Source organism: Rhea americana, unplaced genomic scaffold (assembly GCF_003343005.1).
Source record: "Rhea americana isolate MKP2758 unplaced genomic scaffold, rheAme1 scaffold_315, whole genome shotgun sequence".
Classification (NCBI taxonomy): Eukaryota; Metazoa; Chordata; class Aves; order Rheiformes; family Rheidae; genus Rhea; species Rhea americana.
Genome location: NW_028186441.1, coordinates 419,918 through 443,381, shown reverse-complemented (window position 1 = coordinate 443,381; position 23,464 = coordinate 419,918). Strand labels below are relative to the sequence as shown.

The 23,464-nt window shown below is 39.0% G+C and overlaps 1 protein-coding gene and 1 long non-coding RNA gene across 2 annotated transcripts in view; one reads left to right on the top strand and one right to left on the bottom strand.

The window, feature by feature from the left end:
- GRK3 (G protein-coupled receptor kinase 3) overlaps nt 1–19,259 on the top strand; it is a 55,882-nt gene extending 36,623 nt beyond the window's left edge. Inside the window, exons 9-20 of the mRNA XM_085310295.1 lie at nt 3,450–3,528; nt 4,759–4,889; nt 5,757–5,851; nt 7,039–7,146; nt 9,680–9,746; nt 9,978–10,078; nt 11,220–11,286; nt 11,671–11,766; nt 14,169–14,331; nt 15,002–15,138; nt 16,106–16,219; nt 16,759–19,259. Of these exons, the coding sequence (XP_085166421.1) occupies nt 3,450–3,528; nt 4,759–4,889; nt 5,757–5,851; nt 7,039–7,146; nt 9,680–9,746; nt 9,978–10,078; nt 11,220–11,286; nt 11,671–11,766; nt 14,169–14,331; nt 15,002–15,138; nt 16,106–16,219; nt 16,759–16,920 (1,320 nt within the window). The 3' untranslated portion in view covers nt 16,921–19,259. The remainder of the gene's footprint in view (nt 1–3,449; nt 3,529–4,758; nt 4,890–5,756; nt 5,852–7,038; nt 7,147–9,679; nt 9,747–9,977; nt 10,079–11,219; nt 11,287–11,670; nt 11,767–14,168; nt 14,332–15,001; nt 15,139–16,105; nt 16,220–16,758) is intronic.
- LOC146592858 (uncharacterized) lies at nt 16,690–21,033 on the bottom strand. The gene is made up of 2 exons (XR_014896517.1): nt 19,286–21,033; nt 16,690–17,191 (listed from the first exon to the last, which is right to left on the bottom strand). It is a non-coding gene; the product is annotated as an uncharacterized LOC146592858 (long non-coding RNA).
- Between the last annotated feature and the right edge of the window lie 2,431 nt (nt 21,034–23,464).

Sequence of the window (23,464 nt, the reverse complement as noted above, 5' to 3'; positions counted from 1 at the left end):
ACGCCTTTTCAAATTCGCAGAAGATAGGATAGCAAGGAAAATATTGCAGTTTTGTTAAAAGATATTTATTTCCTTTACTGCACGATATTTGCCTAATACTCAGAAACCACAACATTGAAATCAACCAGAACGTCACTGCTGATGGACTGTAAAAAATCAGTCTGCCAAAATGCATGGTTGAAGAAGGTTGTTATTAAATAAATCTTTTCCTAGAGGGTAACAGGTGATCACGCAGAYGGCACAGGTGCCGGATCAGCAGCCTTGCAGGGCTGTGGCTCCACACCGCTGCAACTTTCGGTTTTCTGGTTCTGACAAAAACAGACAGGTTGGCTGTTCATCTCTCTTRGATAATTTGCCTAAAGGGAGACTGGATTCAAGTTTCCCCCAAGGGATGATGAGTATCAGGTACTCCTAGAAAAAGTGGACAAACTGCATCTGAGACCAATGGTCAAATATGGTTTGGGATTGGGGCTGGGCTTTTGTTTGTTTGAGAAGAACAGRCACTTTGTTTTCATGAGCACCAAGATTTGTAGGAGTCTTGAGTTCAGTGGAAGARTGGAATCTACTCCCAGATTTTTTTAGTGACTTCAAGAACCATCTGTTGAAATAGCAGGTAAAATCTCAGCGTTGTAGAAGCATCGAATTTTACATCTTTCTAAAAAACACCTGTCAGGATAGAGCTACTGTTAAGTTAAAAACAGTATGTGGATGCTTCACACTACGAACATGGTTTTTGCCTGTGACTGCTGTCCTTTCTACAGACATGCTCTGACGTCGAATATTGAGGTATTTGCAGGAAAAAGTCAGAATCAGAAGGTTTCCATCTGAAGTCTTTTGTAATATGGCAACATCTTTAAAACATTACGCTCCTACAATTTATGACAGATATTCTCTTTTTTCTCCTTCCACACGGTGTATTACTAGAAGTTTATCTTCTATCATTTATTTTGGATTTAATGCAGAATTGCTCCAGTGTAATGAGCTGTTTCCAAATTATTCTTAATTCATATATTGTTACCACACTCTTCTTCAAATTTTTCAGAGCAGAAGCTTAACTGAAACATAGTATTAGAAATATTAATCTCTTGGGAAATTTGATTTATTGCTTTGTGTTTCATTTAAGATAAATGTACTTCATTTAAGGTAAATACTTTTTGTACTTCTTTATTTTTATGCTGGAAAACACTCTTTTTCTGACATATAATCCGCTGCAAAATATGTTCTGGCACCATCACAAATCTCTCCTCTCTATTAAATGATGAAGGAGGTAGTGATTAAATTAGGAAGGTTTACACTAAAATGAATTATTCATCACATTTATGCTTGCATATTTCTTTTCTTTGAAAAATTGAATTCCATTAAAATCTAGGCACTTTTTCTGGGATGGAAACACTCTTATTTTTTTATGTTACAGTGTTTAAATTCTAACACTAAATCCTAGATGATTTGATTGCTCTAAGTTTTTAGGATGCTTGCTTGGGAGATCCTGAATTATGCAATTGATTCAGAAAATCAACTTAAATAGTCCTACTAAAGCTTTTATTTTGAAGTTGAGTGGTAACCATAATGGTCTGCTGTTATGAGCAATACCAAGTTTATAAGGAAAATAATATCTTTTATTAGATTCCATATTGCCTTGCCTATAGTCTTGTCTTTGCTTATTTCCAGGACATTTAGCAGTTAGGCATTTGTCTCACGTGTGTTTCTACAGAGCGTTTCAGATGTGTGCCTGTGTTTTGTTGAGTTTCCTTGGAACTCGTATTTGTGCAATTAACATTAGAAAACCAGTTAGATCTGAACAGTACTGCARGATCAATCCAAGAAATCCGAGAATCATCTGTAATTTAAATATGAGCATATCAAGGTTTGCGTATAAGCTTTACTTGATTTTCCCTTATGGAAGGGAAAATCTGATGAACTGACTTAAACTGACCTGAACGGGCAGCGAATATTATGTGGCCACTTCCTTCTATTTCCTATTTTGTTGAAGATCAGCCAGCTGCCAGCACCAGGACCAGGGAGGGGGCCTGCAGACCTTGCTGCATAGCTGCTGTCATCTGGTCCAAGGTCATCGTGTTTTGCTGTTTCTAAATTGGGAAGGAAACGAGTTCCTGTCACAGATTCCCAGAGCTTTCACTATCAATACTATAATAATTAGGACATTGTTTAAATTATGTTAGTTCGTATTCTTGTTTCCTGCACAGTATACTCGCTCMTCAGCCCTTAAACTTCTCTTCCTGTCGACTTCTGAGGTTTGGGTTCAGGCCTTTACATATCAGTATTTACAGCTCAGCCAAATGTGCTTTGATAGCACAACCGTTCTGTAAGTTCTTGTGGACTAACAGAACAGCGAGGGTTTCRTATGGCTTCTGAGACGGGCTCGGTGGTGCAGTAGCCACCCCTGCTAGGAGCCACGTGCATCAAGGATGGGCTGAAGGAAGAGAAGACCTAGCAAAGCTCTGATGTCTTTCCATCACGGCTTTCCGTAGTATATGTGCATTACAGTATCAGCACACTGAACAGATGATTAGCATTAAAGAGGTGTTTTCCCAGCTGTGGTTTTTTTTATGACTGCTAATTGTAAACATCTGCGTAAATTAAGGTTAACTGCATTAAGAGATAAAAATGTAATCCATCCCAGGGAGYGGCTTCTCTTCAGTGACATTCTTAAATCCGCACCCATGCCTCACTTCATTTCTGGATTACTGATCTTGCTTCCCACATGTCATATAGGAGACTTGTAGTTTCCTTTCTAGTGTATTTATGTTCCTCCTGAACATCTGCTGTAAATGCTGCTGAAACGTGGGGTTACCTGAGCAGCAGAGGGTGGCAGAATTTTTGACTGTCACATTYGTATAGCTTTGTAAGTGAAGTGCAACCTGGTGGACAGTGGGTTATCAGTGTGCCTATGTTTAGTATATGGGTAAGGATAAAATTGTCTTCCCTTTGGCATTGCCTTTGGAATTTCCTATATTACATGACTCAGATTCTTGATTAGTGTTCCAACAGCTAAACATTTTCCCTGCAATCAGGGAAATCATGTGTATCCTTTACACTTCATAGGAAAAGGATTATTTTTCTGAGCTGCCATAAAGCTTTTTATTTTTAATATATCTTTCATTTAAGTCTAGTACAAACTCAGGTAAATATTTCTAGATTATCTTATGTTCTGCAATTGGAAATGTTTAGAAGATAGCTTTATTGCCTGCATTTCTTTCAGTCTTTGATTTATTGTTTTTTATTTTCAAATTTAAACCTGATAGCAAATTTAAGATCTTTAAACTGTAGATGAAACATCAGAGATGTAACTTTTAATAAAGAACTTGYTTTAACAAATTATTATGAATATTAGCAAATATCATAGGAAAAATAAATTTTATGTTTTTAGGTTCTGTAAATAGTACTCTCTTTATTACTTGATATAAACTATTTGCTCATTCCGTTCCTAGGACTGTCCCTTTATAGTGTGTATGACCTATGCCTTCCACACCCCTGACAAACTTTGCTTCATTCTGGACCTGATGAATGGTAAGCAAGGCTAATGAAAGGAAGATGATGATAGCATTACAGAAACTAGCCAGAGGACTTGCTGAGATCATGAGCAGAGTGTGTGTGGGGAGGGAAACAGGCRTCAAAAAGCACCCACCTAAGAGCAGGAGGGGGAAATGGCCCTAAACAAGTGAATGTGTAGAATGAGCTGAAAAATACCCATTTCTCTATAACATTAGCATACCTAAATTAAGATAAGAGGAGCTATTAGGCTGGAAGCTTAAGGAAAGAATGGTCATGTTGGAAAAGTATGAGGAGATTTAGGTGGTAGAATTTTCAGGAACAGAAGTAAAGGGCTAATATGAAGAGCACTGCAAGGAAAATAGATGGGCATTCATCAAAGAAGCATTCATCAAAGGAGAGAACTGATTTCCAGAAGCCTTAGCATAACTGTTATGAGAAGGCACAAAGAGACCAATTGGCAGTGCCAAGAGGGAAGATCTTGCAGCTCTGTTACTGCAGAGGATGCTCTGTGCTTGTGGGATTCCCACTTGAACTCTCACTGTGGTCCRGCAGTGAGCACTGAAGGATGTTGGAGTACATTTACACACCGCATGTTACAAAGTGGAAAAATTTGGTTGAGAAATAGGGCTCAGAKCCTGTAAGCAGTTGAGACTGGCTTTGATGTTTTGCACGTTAGGACTCTCATTAAAATCTAAACAGTAGGTCAAATTAAAATAATTGGTTGATTATTTTAAATTCTTAGCTTGATCAGAAACTGTGTTCTTGGAATATTCACTATTCATTCTGTTGGTGGTGTGGATTACCTCATAGAGTGACACTGTATTGTGTCTATATTTTGATTTTAAAAGTGTGAAAACATCCCTAGCATGAATATTTGTATATGCTAATTTATTCAGTCCTACAGAAACTTGTATATATTCAGTTGCTGGATTGTTCACTGAATGCAAATGTGGGCAAAGTAAATGTATTTTAAAAACGGTGTTCCAAATTGATCATTTTTTTCTTTAACTTCCTCAGATATTTTGTCAGCATATATACTTGCTGAGTGTACTTGMCCATGATGGAGTGTGCAAACACTTGAATCCAGCACTTGAATCCTCTCATGCTTGGTTATTAAACCTGCAATTGCTGTGCTCCCTGCTACCCCACACCTGCCTCTTTCTTCCCCAGTCTGTGTATTGCCACCCCTCAGTGCAGCAGGATCTTACTCTTCTTTTAATCATGTCCCGATCCTTCTAATTTTAGGAGGAGATTTGCACTACCACCTCTCCCAGCATGGAGTGTTTTCTGAAAAAGAAATGAGATTTTATGCTACTGAAATCATCCTGGGCTTAGAACACATGCATAATCGCTTTGTTGTGTACAGAGACTTAAAGGTAAAACACAAGGGCTGCATGTGAACAGATTGCAAAGATTAGATAGCAACAAACAATCCAGAAATACAGATGAGTTAAAGGAATTTCTTGTATACTCCCAGTATCTTACCTGAAATCTGTTCTTGGCAAGGATATAGATTGTTTGTTTACCTTTTTATCTAAATTTCTCATAATTGTTCAACATAGTTCTAATTTGTTATTACCCAGTTAAACAGGCCTGGAAGCTGCTTCGTTGCTTGTGTTGCAATAAACCCTGTTCAGTATATTCACCTCATTTACCATCTTAATGATGATATTAGTTTACAGAATGTACTAGGCTTTGAAAATGCTTAGAGGGGAGTGTGTGTGATGGGAGACTGACAGGAAGGCAGTAGCTCGAGAGTATGTTTCACTGACAGTTGGGAAATTGAGGGATATCCTAAGGCAGGGGGACATTAGGCAGGTGACCAACAAAAATGGAAAAAAATCTGCATGGAGCGAGTAGAATGTAGAATGCAAGTAAGGGGTGTAAGATGCACATGCAGCCCCCACTGTAAAAGAACCAAAAGGAGTGAGGACTCGAGGCCAGATTGGTTTTGTTCCGCTGTGTGGCTCACGTTTCAAGCCTTGYCTGTTTTGCTTTTCTCTTACTTTTCAGATTTTCATAATCTTTGTACGGAATTGAATAGTACGATCTGCTAGAAAGGTGTAGATATTATCTATAAAGTATTTGTTGACTTTGAAAGTTGTGTTTCTGTTTTGATTTTTAATAAAAGTAGCAATCCAGAGGGTATTGATGTTTGAGACTGTTGCTGTGTTTTGAGGATTTGTACCACCATCAAACAAAAAACACTGAGCAGTATTCTTTCTCTATTTATTCACTTCTAGCCTGCAAATATCCTGTTGGACGAACATGGGCATGTAAGAATATCAGATCTTGGGCTGGCCTGTGATTTTTCTAAAAAGAAGCCACATGCTAGTGTGTAAGTATTATGTGAGCTCTGTTGCACATGAAATTATTGCTAAATAAATTCTTTACATTTTTTTTATTATTTGCCAAAAGGGAAATAACACTTGTGTGGCATAGGCTTTCTCTGTAACAGAGCTTTGCTGGCTATACTGTTACAGTTTTTCAGTCTCCCTTTTCTGTTTTCYTGCACAGTTGTAGCAGCTGCTGTGTAGGCATGGCTGGAAGATGACACATTATTTCAAGATGATTCATTGTTCAGAGAAGATAAGAACTTGACTGAGTTAAAGTTCACATTTGTTTTAATTGTCCTAAATGGAAAATTAAAATATTCTGAAACTGACTAAAAAACCCAGGATTTATTGTATCTTTCTTTCTTCTAGATTTTTCTGTAAGTTCAGGCAAATTGTATTCTTTCTGTATCTCTATCTCTTGACATCAGATCATAACTGGAACCTGAATTTTGTGCATCATACATGGATTCCCTAGCTTATCTGGCATGTTATATTATTAGGTCCTCGTTTGTGCCAATTTAGTCTCAGAGTTTATGCAAAAAAGCTTGATCCTGTCATATTTTTAAAAGATTTGCACTACAGTAGCTTCTTGAAAAGTTTATTCTTGCAAATTAAGTAGAGGGTAAAAGCAGTACATGGTAACTTTATTGCTGTAGGTGGCCAGCACTTGAGGAGATGTTCTGTTGGCTATTTCTGTTTGTTAAAAGTGGCATGTGAGTGTCAGCTGAGAGAGAGATGTGTGAAAGAGGTGTCAGAGAGCATAAACCAGGCCTGCTAGCCCTGTGTCTGGGGTTGCCTTAGTCTCACAGGGCCCAGGGCTGGAGCAGTCTGGCCTCAAAGATGAGGAGCCCTGGCTGCCTCCTCGTGTCTGGCTTCCCTGTAAGCCCAGTGGTCAGAATACGCTACCTTTCTAACTCTTTCCTCTCCCGCGCTCAGATAGATTACTTACTGACCTCTCTTCCAGTTCGGTTAAAATCTCACTGCAGGTGCTAGAGTTTGTTTAATTTTTCCTCTTGTTTCTGCTTTAAGGTATTGCATGGTCTCTATGGATGAGTGTGCAGCAATGGCCAAAGGAAAAGCGAAAGAACAATGATGTTTAGGATTCATTCTTTTAAAGTCTTTTTAAGAAATTACAGGACATTTTTACAATGATAATTCTGACCATAATCAAGATTTTATTACTTGGCAGAGGTACCCACGGATACATGGCTCCAGAGGTGCTCCAGAAGGGAACAGCATACGACAGCAGTGCCGACTGGTTCTCTCTGGGCTGCATGCTTTTCAAGCTGCTGAGAGGGTGAGTCAAGTCTCGTCACCTGTTTTGTTTGTTTGTTTTTAACGTGTGCCTGAAACTCATACCACATCTGCACATGAGACTAAGATAAGCTGTTTTCCTTCCAAAACAAACAACTAAACAAAACTCGAACCCTGCTTCCTTTAGTAGGCRCGTGTGGTGAGGAAGGCTGAAGCTCCCATCCACTCTTTAGGCCTTTTTTCGTGACTTCTTCTGATAGGCAATCTACTCATCTTTTGGCAACAGTTTAGTATTTTAGATGATGTGATATTATTCATTGCTTAAATATACTAGCTGCCCTTTTAAATTAGGGAATTAATTTTATGCTTAGGAACTTTTCTTATGGTGAAAAGACTGTTGCATTGTTCCTTTTTTTTAGCATTATACTTGTTCTTTCCTTTTGTAGTTTTTGGGTAAGTTCTAAGGTATGGATGCTTCCAGTAACAGAATTAGACCTGTGAACATACTGATGTGCAAAAGTATAATAATTACAGCTTTTGTTGACTGTTACCTCGCCACTAAACTTACAAGCCTATGTAGAATTTACTAACAGATTTATCTGAACAGTCAATATGTGGTGGTTGGCAAATATTTTTTGAAAATAGTTTCTTCAGTGTTATTGGTGAAACAGAAGTTTTCTAAGCTTTTCAGAGCATTTCTCTGTAAATACTGGTCATCAGTTAAGTTTTTCTGTGTCCTTCTAATAAGTGATAATTAATTATAAGATCTTACCTTTATACATGCCAGGCACCATACAATGGAAGGTAAGCTTGTATTTTCCACTTTTTCACAAAGTAAATGTATGTGTGTCAAYAAATAAAGAAATAGTGTTAAATGGTTCTTTTTTTCTTTGCAATTTAGAATTATGCATCATGCAACTKTGAGCAATACGCTGTCTCTAATCACTCCCTGAATAATTTTATAGGTAGCAAGCTATGCAACAGTTTGGGTTTGCTGGGAGGATAGAGAAGAACGTGTTTCAGAAAGAGGACYGCTAGGGACTCCTCATCTTTTCTTTTGAGCCCTTTTCCCTTTGAGTTACTKGGGCACAGAGGAGCAGGGCATCCATCTGACACTGATATGATTCCTSCTTCATAGGTTTAAAGTTGCTTGATGAAAGAACTGGCCCCTAGAAGTTAACAGTCCCATTTAGCAGCAAAACTCGGACTTGTGGGAAGAGGAGGTTGCAGTCTTTGCAAACTGATTCTTCCCAGCCGAGGTGTGTGGGGTGGTATCAGCGGGAAGGCAAAAGGGAGAGGATTATTCCTTGTGGGCTAGCTTTTCTAATCTGTTTGGAAGTCAGTTAAACAATCCAGATTACAAAACAAGGATTGGGTGTGTAGTGYTCTTTCTTGGTGTTTAATAACTTTAGTTGATCATAAGATCCTGTTGGTAAGTATGCAGTCAGTCATTTGCTTTCCTGATCAAGTTGGAGCCTCATTGTCAAAGTATCTGAGACTGTATTTTAGCAATTTACTCTTGCCTCCTTACCTGTCATGCTTAAAAACAGAAAAACGAAATTCTGATCTGTCCAGCAGATCCATGGTACAGAAGCAATTTGAGGACAAATAGGAAATAACTCCAGAGTAGCAGGTCACCAGTGAAACAAGGCAGTACATGCTACTATGTGGCAACACAAAATGCGTTATAATGGGTAATTAATGAACTAATAGCTAAATAACCCTTTAATTTTGAAAAGTAACATTCCCTTAAGGTTTTGAAGATGACTAGGAAACAGGGAATACACATTAAATTTAATTAAAAAAAAACACCTCATAATAAAAGATTTTTATTTTCTCTTAAGCTAGTGTTTAAGTTTTGCATGGTAAATCTGTAATATTCAAAGGTCTGTATAAATTCCTGTATAGATGAGCGGTACGTTCTGTAGGATGTTTTCATTTTCCATGTATAGGTCAATGTTTTTGCATATCTGTGTTGCAATTGCTGTTGAGAACTTTTTCTTGTTAGMTGGAGTGATTTATTTTATTGGAGATGTAATTTGTAAGGAGTTTACAGCACARTGTTTCAGTACTGGTCAGGGTCATTTAAGAATACTTTGATTCACAACAAGCATTGGTATGGATTAACTGAATCAGGTTTCCCTGATTTTAGTAATCCTCACAGGGAAATCTATATGTTGTCTGGAAAGGAGTTGAATGGCTGCTTTCCTGTGGCTTTAATTTTCATGTCCACTGTATGCAATCATGCTGAAAATGGGAAGGATGTACTTTTTTGCAAAGTGGCACAGCTCTCTGCAGTGAGAAAAGAAAATGAGATGTTAAGAACTTGAACATTGATATTTTTAAGGTGTGACTAGTAGTCACTGTGTTGAACTGTATGTTAATGTGAAAAGTCTAATTTTTCATTGTAGATGCTAAGCATTTCACTGCTTATCTTATTGTTCTGCAGGACAGGATTGATGAGGTGGAAGAACAGGACTAAAAGGATGCTACACACTTTCCTGGGGTTGCCACCGCTGAAATAACCTGATATGTTATGGCTTTACATTTATTAGTGCATTTTCTTATTTCTRCAGTCACAGTCCTTTCAGACAGCACAAAACCAAAGATAAGCATGAGATCGACCGGATGACGCTCACCGTGGTAAGGATCTCAGTGGCAGTTGCAGTTAYGGTCTTCTCACTTACTAAACTGCGTTTTTGCTAAAAAGTACATCAACTTATTCAAAGCCTGCTTTCTGAGAAAGAGCTGTATTTACATATGCAAGAGTTGTTTTTACAAATGCTATTAAAGAAAAGCTACTTTTGTATGTGGTGAAAACAGATCAAAATAAATATATTAATTAATGCCTTTTTGGTACTACTTTTTTCATAGAATGTGGAGTTACCAGATTCATTTTCTCCTGAACTAAAGTCCCTTTTGGAAGGGCTTCTGCAGCGGGATGTTAGCAAGAGACTTGGCTGCCAAGGGAGAAGGTAGGTGTCATCYTCTCCTTAGACCTATGACTTTAAAAACTTCCACTTTTTAAAATAAATGTCATAGTATGAAATAAAAAAAACTTCCTTGTAATTTTACTTTAGGTAAGAAAAAACTGAAAAGTGCAATTATATGATACTGTATTTCAGCTTGCTTTGGTTGTGGGCACATTACAAAATTTCTGTCATTAAAGATTTTCTCTTTTCCCATTTAGTTCTCTGTAATCACGTTCATTTTTGTTGGGGTTTATACATATCTTATTCTAGATGTTAGTACTTTTCATCCCTGTTTTGTTTTTATGTTGTTTTGCCTAATCTGTTTTGACATGAAGTTGTACTACTTGATTCAGGCATACTGATAGCTAAAAATATTATTTGTGTTGTTGCAACTGTAATGATATGAGGTTATTCTACAAAAGATGCCCAGAAAGCCATGARCACTTGCTTCATTTTGGGTTACCTCTATTTTAAATGGCAAATATTGTTATCTCCCATATTCAGAGAGAAGCAGGGTTATTGCTGTGAGTCTCTAAGGTGTTGCTATCACTCATCTAAAAAGCAGTATTTGCCTAATGTGAGACCGGGGAGAAAACTGTGGGAGAAGTAAACAGCTGTTGAGAAACTGTTGGCAATGTGTGGTGCCTGTTGAGTAACAGTCAGTCATACCTAAGATGGATGCAAGGTGTTGTTCCAGTGATATATTCAGAGTTTTACGTCATGAAGTCCTTGATGATAGTCACCAAGTCTGAGATTACTTTTCAAGCTCAGGCTTATCAAGAGCCTGATTGCTCTTGATTTTTGCTTATTTTGCTATAAAGTAAATGTAATATCAAATGCAGTGGAGCAAGGATGTTGCTTAGAATTAATCTATAGGATCTGAAAACAGAAGAGGACTGTTTTTTATTTGAGATAATGGTTTTTCATAGTAAAATGAGTGTGACTGYTTCCCAGACGTTCAGCACTGCTTACAGGATTTCCATATTAGTCTTCTCTTCTGTTGTTTATGTAAATCTTTTTTGAAAAAAAGCATTTTATTGATGTTTTCAAGTGATGTAAATGCTTGACCATTGAAAGCTTTAACTTTCTCAAACGTACTTGAAAAGCCCTTCATTTTGTTAACTTCAGTTAATTTATTTTGCAGTGCACAAGAAGTGAAAGAGCATGCTTTCTTCAAAGGGATCGATTGGCAGCAAGTCTATTTGCAGAAGGTAAAGGATTCAAACAGTAACTTTAGCTCCCATAGTAAAGCAGTAAAAATAAGGAAGTCTGGACAGGTAGCAGATAGAAAACTTGGGGATTCCTGTTCCCAGCACAGGTACTCACTTGTGCSAGTACATGGAAGATGGTTGATGAAAACTGTTATCAGCAGTTATCAAAAGTGGGRTTTTTTCCTCTAAAAAAGATAGAAAAGACCTTTTACTAAAAGAATGGAGAACTTCTTTGTACTGAAATTTACTTTCAAGTTTTCAAGTGACATGCTGTTATGTAGTCATGTATAATGTGTTAAAAAATGAAAAGGCCATGTTTATCTACAGAATGAATTTAAATAGTGTACATAAATTTGTCTACAATTACGCTATTTTTATTTCCAGTATCCTCCACCATTGATTCCTCCCCGGGGAGAAGTAAATGCAGCAGATGCTTTTGATATTGGGTCCTTTGATGAAGAGGACACTAAAGGCATTAAGGTACACACCTTTAAATGATAGGTAAAGAATGGTACTTTGCTGTGCTCAACTTTCACATGTGCATGCCATTTCTTTGCTTTGGGGGCTACTGACACAGATCCATTAAGCGAGCAAGGGATTGTTTTCAAGTTTGGAACCATGACTGATTTAGAGTGTGCCATTGTGAAACAGTAGCTTGGGCTCATTTGTTGGTTTATTTTTGCTTGCCAAGTCTGTATCTCTTGTTTATATTTTAGATTGACTGAAATCTACCTTCCTATCAAAAGGTTTACATGATAAAGCAAAACTAGCAGATGATCAGAYGACTTCAAGGAAATCCTCAGATTTTCAAGAATAATTAATATTTTGCAGTTTTAAAAATTAGTTCCTGCTCTATGRAGGGAAAAAAAAAACATTTAGCATTCATAAAACACCGATTGATTTAAATGCACATTCAGTAGTAATCTTTAAAAAGTTGCCATTTCTTACATATTTAGGATGAAATCTTCTGGCTTTGGTAATCACAGTAACAATTTTATTATCAGTGCAGTTCTTCCCTGGATTAGTTTCATGTACATCCCATAAATCTGTGACAAACCAGTGTAGCAAATTAAGGCAGAATGTGTAGAACAGAACTTTTATCATGGTTTAGGGAAAATAATTATTTTAACTGAGTTACTGTTTAACCCTCCTGCTGCATATTTCAACTGCAGAACATGWTACCATCAGGAATCTTTCTGATGATGTTAAAGGGGGCGTCCCGTCATGTCCCTATCCCCCGACAGGGGAAAATGCWGTTGATAATTTAAGAGTTGTCTCAGATTTTGTAGGAATTATTTTTGAAGAAGAAACTTGCCTTTCATTCTGTAAACATAAGATTTTGAACAAGTTCCTGTATGGACTGCAGTGAAACCTGGTGTATTAGTATCTGCAATACTGTGTACTATAATGACACCCAGTCATCTGAGAACCTATTCTGGAGAACAAATACTGGCTCTTGAAAGCTTAGAAAAATAGAACTGAACCTTATTTTAGTAGTACTACCTCATGCCCAGAGAGCACAATGGAAAACACTTTAAAAGTGACAAACTATGTATTAACGTTTTTATTAGGTTAGAAAAGTGATAACTTTTCTAGTAACTTTCAGGTTCTGATATTTCAAAATCTTATGAAAACAGCTTAGAGGAAAAAATTCTGGAGTTAAAGCTGCTGGCCCATTCAGTCTTGCGTGGAGCAGGTGTGATGCCCTGCGCCTGTCCTGAAGCGTCCTTGGTCCTTGGAGACAATAGGTGAATCAGTGATTGTCTTGGGCATATCCTGTTCATTATTCTTGTCATACCTTTCTTCAGTAGATCCAACTTTGTTCTTGTTATTACAGAAATGAGTCAGGAGAGAAACTAATTGCTCCAAACTTTGTAAGCAAAAACATATTAACTCCTCACTGTGCCTAAAAGAGGGACTTGTCTGTCAGTGTCACCTTCTGTAATTACAGAGGTTGACATAAAAAAGATTTTACATATTTAAAGAGAAATGCGAAGGATCCGAGATATTTTCTGTCACACAAAACTCTACAGCTTCAATGTTAGTTTACCAAGATTTCATTGTCTGAAGTTGTGGAATGCTGTTATTTCCAAGGACCGTTTTGCAAGGAGAAATGAGGTTGCCTTTCATGTACTTAGGGGGTCCTAGATTCTCAGCGAGACTTGGACCCATAAACTGTATAGCCAAGTTGCCCTGCGTATTCTTTGTTCAGGCTACCTCTAAGATTTATTCTTAGATGTGAGTCAATGCATGGTGTCATGTACTGCTGCTTTTCTTTACTCTTTGGCTAAGACATCATAGTCCTGTAGGAGGGACTGAATAATTCCCTAGCTCTGCGTTGACCACAGGCAGAGCTGGGCTTGTGTGGCTGTCTCAGATGGTGAGCTGTCAGTTGTGAGCACTGTGCTCTCTCCTCCACTGCCTCCCAGGATCATATTTATCCTACCATGCATCCCATGACACTTAGAGGAAACATGTTCTTTAAGGATACAAACTAAGTGGACAACGGCCAGCAGCCCTGACTGTCCCGGGTWACGATGTTGATGTGTATCAAAGTTAGGAATGCAGTAAAGTTAGGAATGTAGGTGTTTACATTTTAAATAATTATTTAAATGTAAGGACTGCAGAATAGGATGGGACAGCATTGAGTAAGGCTTTTAAAGTTATTAAACCAAAACGTTTTTGAACAGGTGGCCTATTTTCTTTATGTAAATTAATATCTGTACTAAAATTAATATCTCTACTTTCAGTGTTTGCACCTATTTGTTCTGGTAAGGTTATGGTTCAATACATCTTTTAAAATTGTGCTGTTATATGGGAAACCTTTGTTGTGGTTAAGAGTAATCAAACTTATTAAATGTGGGTTTCTTTTCTGTTGCAAGTTGTTTGATAGTGACCAGGAATTATATAAGAACTTTCCTCTGGTAATATCGGAGCGCTGGCAGCAAGAAGTAGCAGAAACGGTTTATGATGCAGTAAATGCAGACACGGATAAAATTGAGGCCAGAAAAAGGGCTAAAAATAAGCAGCTTGGCCATGAGGAAGGTAATCTATCAAATATATTTTTTTGTATTCTACTACTGGATAGTGATTTGTGTATTTGAAGTTCCAAAGAACAGACTTTCATTTTACTCTCATTTACCACTAGTAGAATTCATTTAGTCCGTATCATGTTTCTTAATGTTTTGAAACATTGTATGACGATATAATGTTTTGGAAGATCTTCAGCACAATCGTTAAAGATTATTTTGTACAACCCTTTATTGCTTTTGTTTCTGATGTATGCTCAGAAAAGAATATTCAGGATTTCATTTCATGGCAAAGAGAAATGGAAAAGTTTATAGAAAACTTCACTTGTTTGCATGAGGTTGCTACACAGCAGATTCTGACCTTTGGGTAGCACTGTACAACTCTTTAACAGTAAATCAGTAAATACTGTTTTTCTGTTTTTGTTTTTTGTTTTGTTTTTTTGTTTTGTTTCCAAAGAAACAAAATCTGTTCGTGGTTATTCCACTGCAGTTTCACTAACTTGAGTAACTGAGGCAGAATTGGCTCTCTCTTCCATGTGTGTGCGTGTGCACGTGGAAGCACTACCAAAAATCTAGCACGCTTGGTCCCATTGTGTCCTGGAGTATATCCTCTCTCAGCATAGCACACCTGCAGAATGCTTGAGGCAGTACATTATCTTGTGTACTAATGTTTCCTGTTATTGTAGATTACGCACTTGGGAAGGACTGCATTATGCACGGATACATGCTGAAATTGGGGAATCCATTCCTGACTCAGTGGCAGCGTCGTTACTTCTACCTCTTCCCAAACCGACTTGAATGGCGAGGAGAAGGAGAATCACGGGTAAGTGCAGTTACTCCACAGAGCAACAACATCAAAAGGCATGAAAGACAGGCGGGTGTTGAGGCAAATCTGAGCTCCCGTACTCAAACATCTCTCCCATGGAAGCAGAATTTGGCCTGAGTAAATGACCAGTGGATCTGAGTAACTACTCAAGGTAACCTATCCTTGCTTTAGTTAATGGGAAGCTACATTGCACTGAAGAAACATAAAGTTGACTTGAGAAATCTGTTTGTTTTGTTTACATTTTAAAAGGAATTTGGTAGTTCATGGTGTTGTTTTTTGTTTAGGACTTCTGGACTATTTATACAAAAAAACATAAACCGGTAAGGTAATAAATGATATAGCATTTTCTTTGAAATGGAATGCTATAGCAACTTTAGTTTAGTAGTTTAGTCCAGCTGTCATCATGTCCTAGGTGAATCGTTTGTATATTTAGTTACGTGAAGTTTGGGGATTTTCAAAATGTTGTTCTCAKTGTATATGGGGAAAGCTTTTCTGCAACTGTTTTGTATGTTATTTTCTTTGTAAGTATATAGAGCTCAAGTATTCCCTTTCAGCCCTTTGATATAGATAGTAAGATTGTCCTTTGTTTTTTATAGCAGTAGTACTTCAAAATGCATAAAATTATATGTAACTCTCTTGAGGGAAAATAGTGCATATTTTATTTGTAGACACACCTATTTGTAGATTCCTATTTCATACTGTCATTACTGTCTCTTTTGGCTTATATTTCACTGTATCTGTTTAACTGACCAAGCCCCTTGCTAAATATCTCTCTTACCTTATAATCTATTTTTAGTTCATGAATCAGTCTTCAGAAATCAGGAAATGTTTGTGTAATGACTGTTGATATTCATTTATATGGATAGTCCAAAAAATATCAGTTATTGACTTTATTTGATGAGCAACATTATTTTTTTTGGTCAAATCATACCTCTGCTTTTGTTGTTGTTTGCAAATACTCTAGCAAAATCTACTGACGATGGAACAAATAGTATCTGTTGAAGAAACACAAATTAAAGATAAGAAATGCATCTTACTGAGAATTAAAGGAGGAAAACAGTTTGTCCTACAGTGTGAGGTGAGACGCTTGTTTTTCAGTAATTGTGGATCAGATGTTTGTTCTGGTCCTCCTATAAGATACTGACTATGTAGCAAATCTAAATCTAAGCAAAACTAGGGAAGTTCTTGCTATACTTTATTTCTAAGTAGGAAACCTGCATCTGTATCAGTTTGTCATCCCTAAAAATACGGATTTCAATGTTACTTTTGCCAAAAAGAGCTTAGTATTTTGAAGATCTTAACTTTTTATTACTTCTAACCTAGGCTGGCTTCTAAGGCCTTATTGACACAGGTGACTAATCAARGTTAGTTTATGGCATTTAATGTGTTTGAAATGGATGAAGTAGGCAAGCGTTGGAACGTTTTGACCAGCTTTAGTTGCTGCCGACTTGCCTTATTTTGACTGAGTGATGGAAGCAAATGGCTCTTTATTTTCAATATCCGAAGGTACTCATTTCTGCAGAAAATGAAAATAAGTTGCTTAAAGTGTTACACAAAAGAGAAGACAGTATTGGCAGTTTATTATGAAGTGCCAAACTACTTCTGTATCTCTTTCAGAGTGACCCAGAGTTTGTTCAGTGGAAAAAAGAGCTGACAGAAGCTTTTACTGAGGCACAGAGGTTGCTGCGTCGGGCTCCAAAGTTTCTCAATAAATCTCGCTCAACAGTTGTAGAGCTTTCAAAACCACCCCTCAGCCACAGGAATAGCAATGGTCTGTAGAAGAAATAGAGAACAAAGTTCACATAGGGAAAGCTGCTTTGTGAACATGTCGAGTTCCACAGAATCATTATTAATGAGTTACTTTGTACAGTCCTGGAAACAGGATGTACTTAGGAGAAGAAGAATTAGATGTTTACAGCATGGGATAATGTCAGAACTCGGTACCTGGCGGCTGTGAAGACAGAAACGATGGCAAGTGAGTTCGTACCCCGACGGTGGTGCGAGTTCCCAGACGTGGAGGCTGCGTATTGCTCCCATGCATTCCTGCACCCTGGTGGTGTTGGAAAATGGTCCGTTACTCTAGAACTACTGATGGAAGGAAGATCCTGTTTTCTCTGCAATACCTTAGTTTGGTTTATACCAAGCCTGGAAACTGAAATGGTTACTGCTGGTTAGGATTTACACYTCTGTATCTGATTTCGACAAATCCCTCAAATCTGGAAGGAGCTGCAGACTTGCCGTGTTGGAGAACATTTAATCTGTCACGTCGCCATGTTCTTTCCGACAATTACTGCTGACTTTACTATAACCTTTCTCCATACTGCTGATAATCAACAGTGTGACTCTTATGCACTTCAAAGTACTGAATTCTAACTGTCCTGTGGTTTAAATGTTATTGCTACTTCATGGAAGCATTGAAGTCAAATTATTCATTTGGTTTGTTGTACTCACTAGTAGTAGCTACCACCGTTTTGCTTCTTCTACGTATATGCAGTACTATAACTGACACAATAGAGTAATAATTGGTGAAGAGGAATTTATGGTAGCTTCATCTAGTGCTCTGTTGTATACATTGACTATTTTAGCACAGTTTTTAAAGAGCAGATTCCTTTTGACAAGTTTACAGTGAATATAAAGACAGTTCTTTTCCATTTCAGGTCAACTGCACTTTTTAAAAATTAAAAAGAAGTTATTCAAATTGAATGCATTGTAGTGCATGTACTGGGTTAAAACATATGGGTACCTTGGTACGTATTCTGGATCACTCTTCAGTTACGGGACTTGTGGATCCTTTTGTTTTACACAAGAACATAAGCAAATGTGTTCTCATAGCATAAATATCCCCAACTTTCATGGTAACCAAGCTCAGAAGAGTCATGTGTGCATCATAGGACTCGGCTTGCAGAAGGCTTTTTAATTTTCTTTTCTAGAGAATTCAAAATGTCTACATTGAAAACAGTCGGAAAATACTGAGAATGGAGCTGACAGAATGAGCTGATCTAATGCCAGAGCTATATTAATTTTACATAAGACATCAGTCATGTCATGTGGAAACTGTTATTTTGCAAAAGTAAAGATACAATCTCTAATTGTTAGACAATTTTAAGCATGTCGAGTCAGCCTTTCCCTGGTTGTTGCGTGTTTTTTTTTGTTTTAATGAGAGTTGTTGGGGGCTGAATTTAAGTGTTCTTCTGATTCTGTAAACACCCTAAGAACATTTTTCTGCCCAATTACAATGGTACAACTCTCATAGTCCCTCAGTACAATGGGAATTGCATCTCTGTAAATGGGAGCAGCACTTGCACCAACAACCTGTGCTGTTTGCCTCTTGTGCACAGTTTACATTCAGCTTGTGTTGCTAGCAAATTACCAGAGAGTTTCAGACCTGTTTCCTTCAAAATACAGATTAGCAAAAATACAGGATTTATTTCAGAAGTATTTGCTTATCCTGAACACACCTGTGATAAAATCAGATGTATTTGCTTCTAAAAGTTGGACTGGCTAACCTTTGCATAGCATGTGCTTTGACAACTGTGCAAACTCTTTGTTATGATCTGGCATAGCATAAAAGGAAAAATGCATTTTAGAAAATACCTCGTGTCTGTTAGATAATATTTTTAATGATATTCCCCCCCCCTTTTTTAATTACTTTATAAAAAGAGTTCCAAGCTATGAGTCCTTCTCACTGGTAAGTGATGTTTAGTGTCTAAGCATCCTCTGTAAGGAGCAGTTGTGGTATTTGTTGAAGTTTATACTGGTTTGGAATAGAAAATGTCTCATTTTATTGGCATTGACTGTGTATTGAATATTTTAAAGTTTTTTCTACAATACCATGCAATGCTCTTATTTTTCATGTTGATTTGAAAACTCAGTTTATGATAAAATCTTAGTTCTCATGTAACTTGTTATTTTGCTSATATTTTCTGAGTTCAATACCTACTCCATATTTTTCTTTGAATTATTTTCCATAGCTGCTTGTTATGATAAAATCGTTTGGGAACAGTAGCTGGGTTTCTGACAACGTACCRTAGATTCTGCGTTGCTGCTATCCGTGAGTAGGGGAGAGAGATGTCTGCTATTGAGAAACTGTGCCTCAAACCCACAGATTTTGTATGAAACCAAGGCTGTATATTGGTTTACTTACAGAAGTATGTTTGTTTTGAAGCGTGRCGGAGTTGGGATGGCCCTAGAGCAAGTTCATTATTTTGTCCTTCGTTGCCTCGTTCGCTTAAGTGGCGATTTGAAACTCTGGCAGCGGAGCTGTGCCGTCCGTCAGCTCGCTGCGGGAAGAGGTCACGTGGCGGTGGGCTAGTGAAAGAAAGTAACATCTGCTTTTCTTTAAGTCTGACTTTAGACAATTTATGAAAAAGTTTCATATTTATGACCCACGTACAGCTGTGCTTTTGTAAGAGAGAGAGAGAGAGAGAGAGAAGGGTTACCTTAGCAAAAACCTCAGGTACACACTGGTGAAATTACTTTCCCACTAACAAGTAGATTTCTGTGTGAAAAGAACTGGATCTTCTGGTGTAAAGAGAGCTTTGAAATTCAGCCATTCAAAACAGAATATTTGATACTGCTTTTAACTGGTAATTCCTGTTTTAGATACCAAGTTCTCTAAAGTTTTTTTTTTTCTATTTTGAACAAACATTATTTTTCATGAGCATTGCCTTTTATGTATTTTAACCACATTCGTGTTCTGTGTTTTTGTTAGACGTTCGGGAAGGTAAAAACAAAAGAAATTAGAGCTTCAAGCAGCTTTTTAAACAAGTTATCTGAAAGTCTTTTTTAAAATTTCAGCTGTACTGAGGATTGATGCATGTAGGGAGGTTGTCTCTTATATTTCAAAATATAAGAAAGACCTTCTAGCTGGAGTCACATTAAACGCTCCTCTGACCTAGCCCATGTTCCCTCAGAGTTGTGGGGATTATTTTCTAACCATTCTTCGTCTCTGACATTACAGCTGATAAATGTGGTAAGAGCCCATTTGAGAATGTAAGTGCATGAATTACATGATTGTAGCAAGATGTGTGCTTTTGGGAGGATCTGGACTTGCAGGGCTTTGTAGTGGCTTTTGGAAGAGTTGCGGCTCCGTTCTTTATGCTTTTCCTCCTTTTTCCCATCGTGAGGYCAGCAGCATTTTTGATACGCAGGAGTTGCTGTAAGTTAATGCTGCAGTTCAAGACAGGGTTAAAGCAAAGTCTCACCAAAGTCAGGGAGACTTTTCTGAACTGAAAAACGAGTGTAGAAAAGGCAAAGCTCCGGTAATTCGTACTGCCAGCAAGGCTGTGGCTGTGGCACCGTCCCGGGCTGGGTGCGCGTGGTGGCTCCGGTGCGGCGGTCCCTGGGCGCTGTGAAGGGGCTGCGATGTCCCATCGCTGCAGGCGTAGATCAGGCACGTTTTATTACTGAAATTCATTCCGTGCTTGTGTTGTAAATCCACAAAGCTGTTAAAGGAACATTTGTTAATGTTCCTTCAAGTCCTTCCTCTGACTGTASGCTGTTCGGTTTTCTAAATCGAGAGGCTTCTTCACGTACGTGCGCTCTACCTTCGTGCCGCTGTCCCTGGCTCAGTAAGATCTAAGGCAGCAGTTTYGTACGATGCTGCTCATAATACTGCTTTGAGATGACTCCTGTTGTAAATGCCGGAGTTGATGCCACTTTCCTTGGCGTTACTGGTGTTACACCAGCCTGTTAGACTTCAAAAGCGGACTCTGAGCGGTTGGGTGGTGAAGGGRGAGATCTGGCACGTACGGGCAGTGCTGCGCCCTCCTCTGCGAGCGTGACTGCGCGCACAGATCCATGCAATATACCTCAATTTAGTCAGGTTCAAATTTTCTTTAATTTCAACAGCTCTCCTCTAGGGAAGTGGCAGAAGTTCTGCTTCTCTCACTTTTACTGGAAAAAAAAGAAAAAAAAAAAAGTAAATAGGATCATTGGATTGATTTTGTTTAATATAAATGCAGRTGTTTGTCCAGTGAGTAGATAATAGGAAATATTGTGTATTTGGTGCTAAAAAATGTTTTCTCTAAGTTGTGATCCTGTAAAAATGGATGCTGTTGATGTCCAAGAGAACTGCTTCGGGGGCTGATCCTGTACTGCTTGAGTCAACGGGAGTGTTGCCATCAACTTAAGCAAAAGCAGGATCATGCCCTATGTGCATACAATTACTCATGTACTAATGCTTTTTAGGATTACAGTCTCAGATGATAGAAAGTTTGCTCGTGAGAAGTGAAATAACCTGGAGCTCTGAGCGTGTGGCTCTTTTCCTGGCAGCTGATCAGTTTAAGTACTAAATTCTTCAATTCTTCTACTTACATATTTATGTACTGTAGATGTTCACAAATCATATAATTATTTTACTGTTCCCCACACAGCAGATGTCAATGATGCAGTTACTTTAACTATGAAATATTCACACGCTAAATATATATGGAGGAAGGACTATTTTGAACTGTACAGTAGAAAGTAAATACTAGTAGTTATGTTAATTAATATAAGAAATAAGTCAATTCTGCAAATTAAAAAATCTGAAAAACATATTTTGAAAAAGCATAGTATTAATTTTAATATTGTAAAAAAGTGGAAAAATTGCTAAAATATACAGAGAACATATGTATATCCAAACGTCTGAGGAATTTCAGGATGATCTACTTCTGTTTTCTGTTCATTTCTATTCCATGGTGTACATATTGTGTGGACTGAACATTGGCTGTTTTAATACTATTGTTAAATTGTATTTTTATTTTGTGTTAAACTAATCATCACAGACTCAGCTTTATTTTGTTTATGTAAAGGTTGCTATGCTATGTAGGTATAAAACCAAGAATTCTATTTTAACAAAAAAAAACATTTTATATTATTTATTAAATATATGTTTCTCCAACTTCTGACATTCCATAGAATTTCTGCTCCTTATACATATAGCTTGTTTGAAGAAATGGCAGTTCCTTTCGAATAGGATCAGTCAGCTTTATTCTGTTTTTCATAATAAAGTCAAACTAATTTCAGTCAGCATGTCCAGCTTACCATTTTATTATAAGCACATTGACTTTAATACATTATTAAGACCATCTCTAAGTGCAATGGCTTATGAATGCAGAAACAGTTAAAAAGYTATTGCCAGTAAAACCCAGTGTTTGGCTGATGCTTCTAAATTTCTGCTTTATTCCTCAGCATTGCAGCGACTGAGGTTTTATTAACAAGGAAATGGTCTCCCGAGTCTGTGCTGGGCTGAATGGGCAGTAGTGGCCGTAAGCTGGGGCMAGGAGGAGGCAGCTCAGATACCGAAGGACAAGCCGTTTGGTTAGCAGGCAGCCGCGGCGCAGGCCCGCCCGGAGAGGCCGCGGTTTCCAGCGCTGGAGCAGGCGGCAGGTGAGCGTCGGCTGGAGCAGTCTGGGGAGAGCTGGTCCGGCCGCAGGGCCGAGCCCCGGGCTGGCTGGCACCCGGCGCGGACGAGCGCAGCCCGGCGTGGCTGCTGGAGGTGACCTCTGCCGTTTTAGACTAATTCCGCAGAAAAGACGCGAATAGTCCTTAAAMATAAAACGTACAGCTTGTGAAGTCAGGAGACCTGTCCCGCAGGGACCATCTCGCCCGACTTCAGGTGTTTGGCAGCTGGGTCGGACGGAGCTCGTCCCGCTCCCGCCCCGCGGCAGCGGTTCCTGTCCGAACGCGGGTGTCCGGAACGTCTCCTCCTCCGARCTAGCCGAGCCCTTGGACGCGGTGTCACGAGCCGGTCGAGCCCTGTGAGTAGCCGTCCGGCGGAGCCGGGAGCCGGCCGGGGGCCGCCGTCCCCCCGGGAGCCCCGCCGCCCCGAAGCGCCTCCGCTGCGGGCTCGCTGGAGGCGACACAGAGACCTCCTGCCCCAGCAAGGTACCGAAATAGCCTCACATTCGTCAGATAACTCATTTGCTAAAAATAATTCCCGCGCTAGTCACGGCCTCCGCTGCCGGAGCGATACGTGGCAGTGCCGAGACGCGGGCCTTTACCGCCGGCCTGTCGGGGAGCCCGCGGCTCGCTCGCGCTCCCGGCGACTCGCCGAGCAGCATCCTGAGGGCGAGATGCGGCTTGTGCCGCCRCCGCCGCGTTTTGTTTCTGTGGCGGAAAGCTGAAGGGTAGCGACGAGCTGCCCTGGCCGAGAGCAGCTCCGGAGAGGCAGAGGCGAGACGCTCGCCGGCACCAATCTGCCGGGATTTGGGCAGTGCCGGTTCCAGGGCTGCTAAACCGCCTTGGCTCGCGCGGCCGGGGGTGTCCTGCCCGGAGCCGGGAGCTGCCCCGCTCGCTGGCCCTCCGGCTCSGCTGGGCATCTCCTTGGCCAGGGTCGGGA